Raw genomic sequence first — 12,290 nt, forward strand, 5'->3', positions numbered from 1 at the left:
TGGATGGGTATTCCAGCATGACAATGACCCAAAACACACGGCCAAGGCAACAAAGGAGTGGCTCAAGAAGAAGCACATTAAGGTCCTGGAGTGGCCTAGCCAGTCTCCAGACCTTATTCCCATAGAAAATCTGTGGAGGGAGCTGAAGGTTCGAGTTGCCAAATGTCAGCCTCGAAACCTTAATGACTTTAAGAAGATCTGCAAAGAGGAGTGGGACAAAATCCCTCCTGAGATGTGTGCAAACCTGGTGGCCAACTACAAGAAACGTCTGACCTCTGTGATTGCCAACAAGGGTTTTGCCACCAAGTACTAAGTCATGTTTTTCAGAGGGGTCAAATACTTATTTCCCTCACTGTATATGCATAGCCTTAACAGACTGTTGGGGCAAGTGATGTTCGCGAGAACCGATGAAGACCGAGACCCGTATACAAGGGGGTGGGTGGCCAACACCACGCTCGACTGTCTTTGTCTCCCCAATGGCGATGTTTACACACCGCACCAGGTACTCATTTGAGCCTGTGTCGATCTAGGGGAGGCCCCCCGCGCACACCGGAGTGAGCAGAGTGAGCAGTGTTGACCGCCGGTGAGAGAGGGGCAGCAGACAGCGTTGTTGTTACCGGCACCCCCCTCTCTCTCTCGGGCTTGGAGCTAAATATGGCAACTTGCAGGGGCTGTTCTGAAAGTGTGGACTAAAAATAACGGCGCGGGCCGTCAGCTACAAGTTGTGTGAAGGCACCAGAAACCTGCATGGAGCTCTGTTGGCTTTTGACAACTGTGTAGCGAACCACACAGTTATGTATTATCCAGACGAGGGTGAGTACTTGTGGCTGAGACGACACACACGGAATCACGCACGTCTGTCTTTGGCAGGCGTCGTGGGGTGTTAAACAAGATGTGTGTGTGTGTATGTCCGTGACCTTACACTTGACGTTACTGACTGAGCTTCCTCCTAAAAACCGTTTTACACACGCGAGGGTAGCTACACATTACAAACAAATACATTCTGTTAAAATTGAACACATTGTTGGGTGATGCTGCTGTGTTGAGTGTTAATTATGCAACGCACAATAAACACTCAACACGTTCCGTGTCAATTACACTCTGTACTTGTGTGGCCTTAATAGGAAAACATAATAGGCGACGTTTCGGGCAATGGCCCTTCTTCATCCATGTACTATGAAGAATGTCCGATGCCCGAAACAGGCCACTGGCAAATGTGGTGAGCTTTTTTTGTTTATTTTGTTCAAAAGTTAAGTTTACGCGAACACACACACGTGTACTGGGTGAAGGCCGTTTCGGTCATGGGGCCTGTTTGACCATACTTCACCACCGGTACGGGTTGGACCGGATTAAGGCTATGAGGGGCCTAAGGCTAATATGAGGGAAAAGCCTAAGTATAAATTTTGATTTAAAGCTTCCGTGACTGCAGTGATTCATATTCTTAGCTCTTTCGGTAAAGTCACGTTAAAGGGAACAACAAAATAATAAAATATATATAAAACAATAAAAATTCTCACGACGTTTCGACCATAACACAAACGGTCGTCTTCAGGTGTGTTGGTTTGCAAACGTGACTTTACCGAAAGAACTAAGAATAAGCCTAAGAATGTTATATTTATTGCCAAAAACAATTCTGAAATCATCAAAATATGTGTTTGCCTATTTAAAATGTACATATTTATTCGACTCGGTAAAGTCATCAAACATAAATCACTCACTGCACTTATTTATCAAACTTTATTTTCTTCCGAGCTTTAGCTGCGTGGCATATTAATGGTATATCGCCTCAATATCATTATCACTGTTAACACGTGTACACGATTAGCCAGACTGCCCTAGCAGGATACAATATCATATACAACGCCATACACAACAGCATGCTATACATAATACATTCACGTATCAAACTTTATTTTCATCCGAGCTGCGTGGCATATTAATGGTATATCTCCCCAATATCATTATCACTGTTAACACGTGTACACGCTGTACTCTACATAACACATTCACATAGACAACCTGCGACTCCGGAGCCGCGTGCGGCTTCCTTAATGACTGCTTGGTGACGTCATTTATTAAGGACCAGCACCGTCTCGTGTTCACGCGCATTGCGGCCCCTTGAAATATTGAGGTTTTGTTTTGCCCAATTTGAAAAAAATGGGTCTTCTTGGTATTTTGGTTTGCCGATTCCTGATAATAGACAACGCGAGCCGTGGTGGCTGCACACGTGGCATGTAATCCCGAACTGTGGAGGCAACATCGAGAGTTGATGGATCACACAAATGTTGTGAAACTCCCTTCCCGAGGGCATCATAGGTACCACAACCTGGCTTTCTAGAAAGGCAGTACATAAAAAACATGAACTCCACTTGTTCCATCTGCACGGGACAGAGTGTCGTCCTCTCGCAAGAGTGGTTTTCTCCCACACGCAAACACTCTTAAATTGGTTTAACACGTAGGCTTGCGCGACCAATGTCATGCATAATTTCGGGTTTTTGGGTTGGATCGCGTAAAAGTAAATATGCCGTTAAACCCGCCACCACCCGACACAGCCAATTAGTAAGGTTAGGTTTGTCACGTAAACAGAACGTGCCAATTCGTTACTAGTACAGCACAGTGGCTTGCTGGAGAGCAAAGCCACAACATTTACATCCTGAGCACGACGTTTCGCCAGTAATTACATTTGTGGAGAAATGCAGTCGAGGGATAGATGCAATGACGTCACTTGTGAGCCCTTCACATGCGAAGGGGGGGGGGGGCGGGATTAATGAGTTTATATAAATTACAATGGGTATCCATTGCCGGTTGGGTAATTCACAATTACAGGCTTCGTGCTGCTTGGAAGCGAATCATCAAATAATGCATTGTTTAAATGCATGCCTACACAGGTCACCATACGTAAATGGGAATTACCTATACGCAGACAATAACAGTTGCTGCTTATTTCATCCACACAAACGACAGGAGGTACAACAATGTACATGCATAATGTACGTTGATTATCATGTGAATACCCAACCAGCAATGGATACCCATTGTAATTCATATGAACTCATGAATCTCCCCCCCTTCTTCGCACGTGAAGGGCTCACCGGTGACATCATCACATCTACCCCTCTATTTAAGGAACGAAACAGGAGGATTTCTCCACAAATCTGGCTCTCCGCCTGATGATGCTAGTTGTAATTGCTGGCGAAACGTCGTACTCAGATTGTGAATGATGTAGATTTGCTCTCTGCTGTACTACTGACGAATTGGCACGTTCTGTTTACGTGACAACCCTTACCAGTTGGCTGTGCCGGGTGGTGGCGGGTTTAACGACACATTTATATTTACGCGATCTAACACAAAAAAACCTATATTACGGATTCTGAAATAGGGCAATTATACCTTAATATATAGAGAACCGCAGAACTTTAGAATTTGTTGGTAGCACAGGTTCATCGTGTGGTGGCTGCTGCCTTCCCGCTCGTCTGTGGTTCATCCTGGCGATTCTGAGTCGTCCTGTCTCCACAAGAGGGAGCAAGTAGTTCAGTTCAGTTTCAGTTTATTTTGGTATAGCCCTGTGAGCCATCCGGCTCTTGAATCGGGTGCAACCACAACAAACAAAAAAACAAAAACACGAACAAGAAAAAACATCTTAAAGTGACTGTGTGTGACTGTGCAAACAGAAAATCCATGGAAAAAAAACAGCAAAATATTCCTGAAAAAAGCACCGTACACCAACGCTGTGTGCAAAAAAATCCCAGTGGGATGCAAGTCAAACAACAACAACAACCACAAAAACTTAGATTAAGGCCATCAGTCTGACTCCGTGCTACAACAAAACAAACATGTCCAAACCAAAAAACTTTTCCAAATCACCAAAAAATAAAGCCATAATTGCAACGTAACAGTGATCACAAGGACTGTGACCGAATTTTTACAATAAACTACATAAATAACATGTAATACCAAACCCTAGAGCCATAGCTGGCTGCATGAGTTACTCCACAACAACAGAAGCATCGTTCGGAGTATCAGATTTTTCAATGCACCTTTAAGATCAGCACGCTAAATCAAAATACAGATAATACTTTGCAGCGTCATCCGGAGCGAAACATTTTATTTTATTTTACGCCAATGAATAGCAGTGGCAGCTTGGGGTGTACAACTCCTCTAGAGCAGTTTTGAGAGAATATCTCATTGGTAGCGATTCAAGTTGCAGTTTATTGGCAAAAGCATTCCAGACTCTGGGGGCGTCAAAAGCAAAGGCCCTTCCTCCAGTTTTTGTACGGCAATAGGGAATGTGAAGCTGGTAAATGAGTGAAGACCTGAGGTCAAATTTGTTCTTTGAAACAGAGAGGAGATCCAGCAGCAGGTAGTCTGCGGATTTTTTTGTAAGTACATCGTGAATAAATAAGATCTGGTGCACAAGCAGTCGAACATTAAGAGATGTTAAGTTTGACCCAATGTAGAGATCACAGTGGTGAGTCCTATATGGGCAGTTCAATGTAAATCTTAAGGCCGAGTGATAGATGGAATCAAGCTTCTTCAGTACAGTACTTGGGGCTAATTTATACACGATGTCACAGTAGTCAAGTGGAGTAGTGTGCTGCGTCACAAGACGATATTGATTTGAGAAGTTCAAGATGGTTTGTCGCATATCGCTTGTACGCTACATAACTGGAAAACTGGAAAATAGAATCGAATTATGTAAAACGCAGCTGCCAAACGACTACATAAGCGATCTGGATTTACAGGTATTCCTGTTATTGACCACATTATATTCTGGAAAACAAATATTAATGGAACATCTGACTGTTACTCAATGGATACGTATAGTTGCTGTACATTTGTCAAGGCTCATAAAAAATGTAATTTTTATCAGGCAACGTGGTGTAAACCAGTGTAGTGTTTCATATGCAGTGGGACTCCTTCATGGGATTGGTGGTCAGTCTGTAACAGACACGATCACGTATAGTTCACAGTGAGTCTGTTTTGATCATATTTATTGTCTTTAGTACAACTTTAAGTACCAAACAAGAGACGAAAAAATGTGTAAAGAGGCCGTCCATAAATGACGTCACGCGATTTTGGACGATTTTTGCCCCCCCCCCCTTCGTCACACGACGTCACAAAAAGTCAGACCCGCCCTCAAATATGACGTCACAAAGCTCTGCCCCCCCCCCCTCCCAAAAAATAAAACATGCTTCAAATCGCTTTAAACTATTGTCATTGTAGTGCGTATTTAATGTGGCGCTGCACTCTGATGTTGTAGGAGACAACATTTATTGAAAAGTCTATCTAATTAAGTAGAACGTGTTGTCTATATTTATTTAAAGTTGCGCATTTTGATGTGACGTCACATTTGTCAAACCCCCCCCCTCGTCACAAATCGTCACAAATGTCTGACCGCCCCCCCCCCCCCCTAGGTGCGTGACGTCATTTATAGACGGCCCCGTAGGTTAAGGAATAAACTGCGTCTATTTAGTTTGCTCCACCCGCTTAGTTATTACTTTAATACAGTTTGACTGTACATTCTGTTGTCACCAAGGCATTCGCGTTTAATTAATCATATTAACGTCAAAATACGATTAACGATTTATGTTTTAAAAAAAAAACGGGCTGCCCGCAAGATCTGCATGCGACTCCAGTGTCGCGGGTTGCCTCCCCTCGTACTAAGAGGACACATTAAGTCCACGGTTGGCACGACACGTGCGGCGAGAAGCACGCGGAGAGACGACAGACGTCGAGACACTTCTTGAGAGGCGCTGGAGCTTGTGGCTGCCTGATTTGTTGTGCCTGCATCGACGGTCCAGGGAAAGCTTCTATACCCAGTTTCGAGATTCTTTCAGCAGGATCCTGCATTGGTGATAATTGTCCAATTCCTTGTGCACGAGTCTTTTAAAAAAAAAAAAAAATTGGTCATTAAATTAGCGCACTTAGATGTTTTTTTGGCGCTGTGGTTCTCGTAGGGCAAAGGGAGTTTCATCAAAAAAGAAAGGATCTCTGGTTACAGACACGCTCTGCATGCAGTTGTTTCACAGTAGGCGGGGCGATGTTGCTATGCGTGCCCAGTAAACATGCCGACGTTGAACGAACGTCGGCACGTTCTTGTAAACGTTTGGCCAATGTCGACCCAATGTTGGTTCAACATTGACCCAACGTAATTTGAAAATGTTGGACCGTGACACCGGCATACGGGATCTCTTCAAAGTCTACTGAGCAGTGGCACATTATAGGGGGCGCGTCTGCCCCGGTGAATGCGGTAATACACCGGCGATGTTAACCAGGGCGTCCTGCCCGGCTGTCTGAGTTCGGATTTCAGAGGTGCGGTGTGATGAGGAGGATGAAGAAATCACGCCGGATTTATGGCAGGAGGCGTGCTGGATTGTCATTAGGTAACCCACGCACCACGACAGCATCCACAATCGACATCTCACGGTGGGAATTGCCAGACAGCACAGCCTTATTAAACTCAACTAAACTTTTTTTTTACTATTTTACCAGGTAAGAGCCACTGAGCTACGCAGCTATTTTTTTCAGACGCGACCTGGCCACAAGTGGTAAGTGCGACGAAGCGGCTTGTCGTCACGTGGACATTTATAGCGGCCAAATACTCCAAATGCGTGTTGTTGGTTCTAAACGTGGAGAGAAACACCGCAGGACCCGGAGGCAAATCCACGCCACCACGGGGAGAGAGACACGCAAACTCCACATATACAGGCGTCAGGGTATATACAGGCGTCAGGGTCGGGATAGAACCCACGAACCTCCTGCACATCAGGCGAGGTCGTTAACATCTCAACATCGCGGCGCATCACAATTTATTTTACATTTATTATAATCTAGCCGGGCGGTTAGGTTTGGCTACGTTGCACGTGGCTGTTCGTAATTCAGCATTCAAAGAGGGTTGGTGGATCACCGCATAAATGTTGCGAAACTCCCCTTGCAGTGGGTGGGCGTGGAAGATGAGCCGTACCCTGGCTCGGCCAGGAGAAGACGTTCCAGCACCTGTTCCATCTGTACGGGATCGAGCGTTGCCCCCACACATACATGAGTTGTCTCCGGGTGCGCCGGTTTCCTCCCACATGTGTGGTGACCGATAACACTTTGATATATAGAGGACCGCAGAGCTTGGGGGGGGGGGATTTGTCTCGGGCTCCTCGCCGCGTGCCGCTCAATGCGTGCCCGTTTTGTGCTCCCTGCGCGTCGCAGCTCGTACTTTGATGAGAAGGGGTTGGTGCGGCAGCAGCTGGACTCGTTCGACGAGTTCATCCAGATGTCCGTGCAGCGCATCGTGGAGGACTCGCCCCCCATCGAGCTGCAGGCCGAGGCTCAGCACGCGTCCGGCCAGATCGAGACTCCGGTGACAACGCGCGCACAACAACGCACACACAACAACGCACAACAACGCGCGCACAACAACGCGCGCACAACAACGCGCGCACAACAACGCGCGCACAACAACGCGCGCACAACAACGCGGGCACAACAACACACAACAACGCACGCACAACAACGCGCTCGCAACAACGCACAACAACGCGCGCACAACAACGCGCGCACAAGAACGTGCGCACAACAACGCGCGCACAACAACGCGCGCACAACAACGCGCGCACAACAACGCGCGCACAACAACGCGCGCACAACAACGCGCGCACAACAACACACAACAACGCGCGCACAACAACGCGCGCACAACAACGCGCGCACAACAACGCACAACAACGCACGCACAACAACGCGCGCACAACAACGCGCGCACAACAACGCACAACAACGCACACACAACAACGCACAACAACGCACGCACAACAACGCACACACAACAACGCACAACAACGCACACATAACAACGCACAACAACGCACACACAACAACGCACAACAACGCACGCACAACAACGCGGGCACAACAACGCGCGCACAACAACGCGCGCACTCGCGTTACCGAGCACCGACAGATTTGGAATCACGGGATTGACCAACCCGAGTGAGCTCGGATGTCCCCGAGTTTTCAGAACGTATGTATTATCTGTTGAACTTCTTTCACACCGTACATAGGCAACCGTCCTAAGCGGAGGTGCAGCCGTGCTAATCGGAATGCCCTTGTCCTTGGAAGTCCCCGGGTTTTCAGGCTGCGTTGTCCTTTGGATTCACAAGGCAAATTGAGTTCAGCTGTCCCCCAGGTTTCAGGATGCGTTCTCTTAACCATCGTGTTCCACCATGCGTCACGAATATTTGAACGCGTTTAGTATATTGAGATAATGTCAATGTGTTGCTCGCCGTCTCAAAATCGGAGCGGGTTCGTCGACGTCAAAAGTTAGATTCCCGTGGCCGCCCTGGTTAATACAACGTAAAAATGCTACTGCGCAGTATCCTCAGATTCTTCTAAACATCATGGTCACTGAAACATGAGATCTGATCAATAGATACAAAATCCTTTGATAATTATAAAACAGTGGACGTCCCTTTGCCAGTCCACTGCTTGATAAAGGTTTATCCACACCCATATTACTTGTGGACATTGTTCGCCCATACTGCACCACACCGGTGAGTACACAATTTGGTGAAGGAGGGGTCCAGGACCAGTTCACATTTACTCGCAACCTCCTTCTCCTCTCGAAACCAAGGACCTGGGCCATGGCCACTGCCGGGCGTTGTTTCTCCGTGGCAACCCTCGCCGTGTGAAACGCAGCCATCATCATCGTGCCCAATGCTGCACATTAACAGCAGCAGCGATCAGTCTGCACCGACTTCGAAGAGCGTACCTAAAGACCCCGCCTCTCTCTCTTAAAGCCCCCACTCTCTCTTCATTTGAAGCTTTCGTGACTGCAGGAATCCATACTCTTCGGTTCTTTCGGTTAAAGTCACGTGGGTATAAAATAAAATGAATCACGACGTTTCGGGCGCAACACCAGCGTCCATTCATCAGGTGGGAAAGCGTGCACTGCTGAATGAAGCAGACTGTTTGAAAAGGTTTGAAATGGGCGTAGCCCAAGGGTCATAAAGAAGTGGCCGGGCGAGTGATGTTAAAGTGAGAAATTAGCTTGTAACTGTAAGATAGGAAAGCGGCCTCCTCGCCTCTGTTCGAGGACCCCCTCTCTCTTAAAGGCCCCCCTCTCTCTTAAAGGACCCCCTCTCTCTTAAAGGCCCCCTTCTCTCTTAAAGCCCCCCTCCCTCTTAAATGCCCCGCCTCTCTCTTAAAGGCCCCCCTCTCTCTTAAACCCACCTCTCGCTTAAAGGCCCCCCTCTCTCTTAAAGGCCCCCCTCTCTCTTAAAGGCCCCCCTCTCTCTTAAAGCCCCCCTTTCTCGTAAAGCCCCCCTCTCTCTAAAAGCACCCCTCTCTCTTAAACCCCCCTCTCTCTTAAAGCCCCCCTCTCTCTTAAAGGCCCCCCTCTCTCTTAAAGGCCCCCCTCTCTCTTAAAGGCCCCCTCTCTCTTAAAGCCCCCCTCCCTCTTAAATGTCCCCCTCTCTCTTAAAGGCCCCCCTCTCTCTTAAACCCCCTCTCTCTTAAAGGCCCCCCTCTCTCTTAAAGCCCCCCTTTCTCGTAAAGCCCCCTCTCTCTAAAAGCACCCCTCTCTCTTAAACCCCCCTCTCTCTTAAAGCCCCCCTCTCTCTTAAAGGCCCCCCTCTCTCTTAAAGGCCCCCCTCTCTCATAAAGGCCCACTCTCTCTTAAAGCCCCCCTCCCTCTTAAATGTCCCCCTCTCTCTTAAAGGCCCCCCTCTCTCTTAAACCCCCCTCTCTCTTAAAGGCCCCCCTCTATCTTAAAGGCCCCCTCTCTCTTAAAGGCCCTCTCTCTCTTAAAGGCCCCCCTCTCTCTTAAAGGCCCCCCTCTCTCTTAAAGGCCCCCCTCTCTCTTAAAGCCCCCCTCTCTCTTAAAGCCCCCCTCTCTCTGAACAGCCCCCCTCTCTCTTAAAGCCCCCCTCTCTCTTAAAGCCCCCCTCTCTCTTAAAGACCCCCCTCTCTCTTAAAGGCCCCCCTCTCTCTGAACAGCCCCACGTCTCTCGCCTGGCTTTCCAGCGACACTGAGCTGGGCTTCGCACCTCAGCGTCACGGTCAGGTATATCCGTGCCATTGTGCGCGTTCTCATTCTTATTATTCCTCTTCTGGGTCACCGCCACGACAGCGCTCCGCCAACAGCGGCCGTATTGCCTCCACCCGTCCGCGTGGTTTTGGTGAGATGTCGAGGGAGAGTGGCGACGTTTCTCCTCCGCATTGTGAGCGTGTCGCCGTTGTGAGTGTGTCGTTGTTGTGTGTTGTTGTTGTTGTGTTGTTGTTGTGTGTCGTTGTTGTGTGTCGTTGTTGCGAGTTGTTGTTGTGTGTCGTTGTTGTTATGTTGCTGTTGTTGTTGTGTGTCGTTGTTGTGTGTCGTTGTTGTCTGTCGTTGTTGTTGTTGTTGTGAGTGTGTCGTTGTTGTGTGTCGTTGTTGTGAGTGTGTCGTTGTTGTTGTGTTGTTGTTGTTGTGTGTCGTTGTTGTGTGTCGTTGTTGCGAGTTGTTGTTGTGTGTCGTTGTTGTTATGTTGCTGTTGTTGTTGTGTGTCGTTGTTGTGTGTCGTTGTTGTCTGTCGTTGTTGTTGTGAGTGTGTCGTTGTTGTGTGTCGTTGTTGTGAGTGTGTCGTTGTTGTGTGTTGTTGTTGTTGTGTGTTGTTGTTGTGTGTTGTTGTTGTGAGTTATTGTTGTTGTGTGTCGTTGTTGTTGTGTTGTTGTTGTGTGTCGTTGTTATTGTGTGTCGTTGTTGTGAGTTGTTGTTGTGTGTTGTTGTTGTGAGTGTGTTGTTGTTGTGTGTCGTTGTTGTGAGTGTGTTGTTGTTGTGTGTCGTTGTTGTGAGTGTGTCGTTGTTGTGAGTCGTTGTTGTGTGTCGTTGTTGTGTTGTTGTTGTGTGTCGTTGTTATGAGTTGTTGTTGTGTGTCGTTGTTATGAGTTGTTGTTGTGTGTCGTTGTTGTTGTGTGTCGTTGTTGTGAGTGTGTTGTTATTGTGTGTCGTTGTTGTGAGTGTGTCGTTGTTGTTGTGTGTCGTTGTTGTGAGTGTGTTGTTGTGAGTTGTTGTTGTTTGTCGTTGTTGTGTGTTGTTGTTGTGTGTCGTTGTTGTGAGTTGTTGTTGTGTCGTTGTTGTATGTCGTTGTTGTGTTGTTGTGTCGTTGTTGTGAGTTGTTGTTGTGTGTCGTTGTTGTGAGTGTGTCGTTGTTGTTGTGTGTTGTTGTTGTGTGTTGTTGTTGTTGTGTGTTGTTGTTGTGTGTCGTTGTTGTTGTGTTGTTGTTGTGTGTCGTTGTTATTGTGTGTCGTTGTTGTGAGTTGTTGTGTGTTGTTGTGAGTGTGTTGTTGTTGTGTGTCGTTGTTGTGAGTGTGTTGTTGTTGTGTGTCGTTGTTGTGAGTGTGTCGTTGTTGTGAGTGTGTTGTTGTTGTGTGTCGTTGTTGTGAGTGTGTCGTTGTTGTGAGTTGTTGTTGTGTGTCGTTGTTGTGTGTTGTTGTTGTGTGTCGTTGTTGTGAGTTGTTGTTGTGTGTCGTTGTTGTGAGTATGTTGTTATTGTGTGTCGTTGTTGTGAGTGTGTCGTTGTTGTTGTTGTTGTTGTGTGTCGTTGTTGTGAGTGTGTTGTTGTTGTGAGTTGTTGTTGTTGTGTGTCGTTGTTGTGTGTTGTTGTTGTGTGTCGTTGCTGTGAGTTGTTGTTGTGTCGTAGTTGTGTGTCGTTGTTGTGTTGTTGTTGTTGTGTCGTTGGTGTGAGTGTGTCGTTGTTGTGAGTTGTTGTTGTGTGTCGTTGTTGTGAGTGTGTTGTTGTTGTGTCTCGTTGTTGTGAGTGTGTCGTTGTTGTGAGTCGTTATTGTGTGTCGTTGTTGTGTGTTGTTGTTGTGTGTCGTTGTTGTGAGTTGTTGTGTGTCGTTGTTGTGTGTCGTTGCTGTGTGTCGTTGTTGTGAGTGTGTTGTTGTTGTGTGTCGTTGTTGTGTGTCATTGTTGTTGTTGTGTGTCGTTGTTGTGAGTGTGTTGTTGTTGTGAGTTGTTGTTGTGTGTCGTTGTTGTGTGTTGTTGTGTGTCGTTGCTGTGAGTTGTTGTTGTGTCGTAGTTGTGTGTCGTTGTTGTGTTGTTGTTGTTGTGTCGTTGGTGTGAGTGTGTCGTTGTTGTGAGTTGTTGTTGTGTGTCGTTGTTGTGAGTGTGTTGTTGTTGTGTCTCGTTGTTGTGAGTGTGTCGTTGTTGTGAGTCGTTATTGTGTGTCGTTGTTGTGTGTTGTTGTTGTGTGTCGTTGTTGTGAGTTGTTGTGTGTCGTTGTTGTGTGTCGTTGCTGTGTGTCGTTGTTGTGAGTGTGTTA

General features: G+C 47.1%; 1 protein-coding gene across 1 annotated transcript in view; it reads left to right on the plus strand.

Annotated features, from left to right (window-relative positions):
* Positions 1-662: 662 nt before the first annotated feature.
* LOC116952599 (DNA-directed RNA polymerase II subunit RPB2-like) overlaps positions 663-12,290 on the plus strand; it is a 43,219-nt gene continuing 31,591 nt past the window's right edge. The window contains exons 1-3 of the mRNA XM_032972112.2: positions 663-813; positions 6,311-6,383; positions 7,201-7,351. Coding sequence (XP_032828003.2) covers positions 795-813; positions 6,311-6,383; positions 7,201-7,351 — 243 coding nt within the window. The 5' untranslated portion in view covers positions 663-794. The remainder of the gene's footprint in view (positions 814-6,310; positions 6,384-7,200; positions 7,352-12,290) is intronic.

The sequence above is a fragment of the Petromyzon marinus genome, chromosome 47 (assembly GCF_048934315.1).
Source record: "Petromyzon marinus isolate PM22_M1 ecotype Great Lakes invasive population chromosome 47, UKy_Petmar_22M1.pri1.0, whole genome shotgun sequence".
In the NCBI taxonomy this organism is placed as follows: Eukaryota; Metazoa; Chordata; class Hyperoartia; order Petromyzontiformes; family Petromyzontidae; genus Petromyzon; species Petromyzon marinus.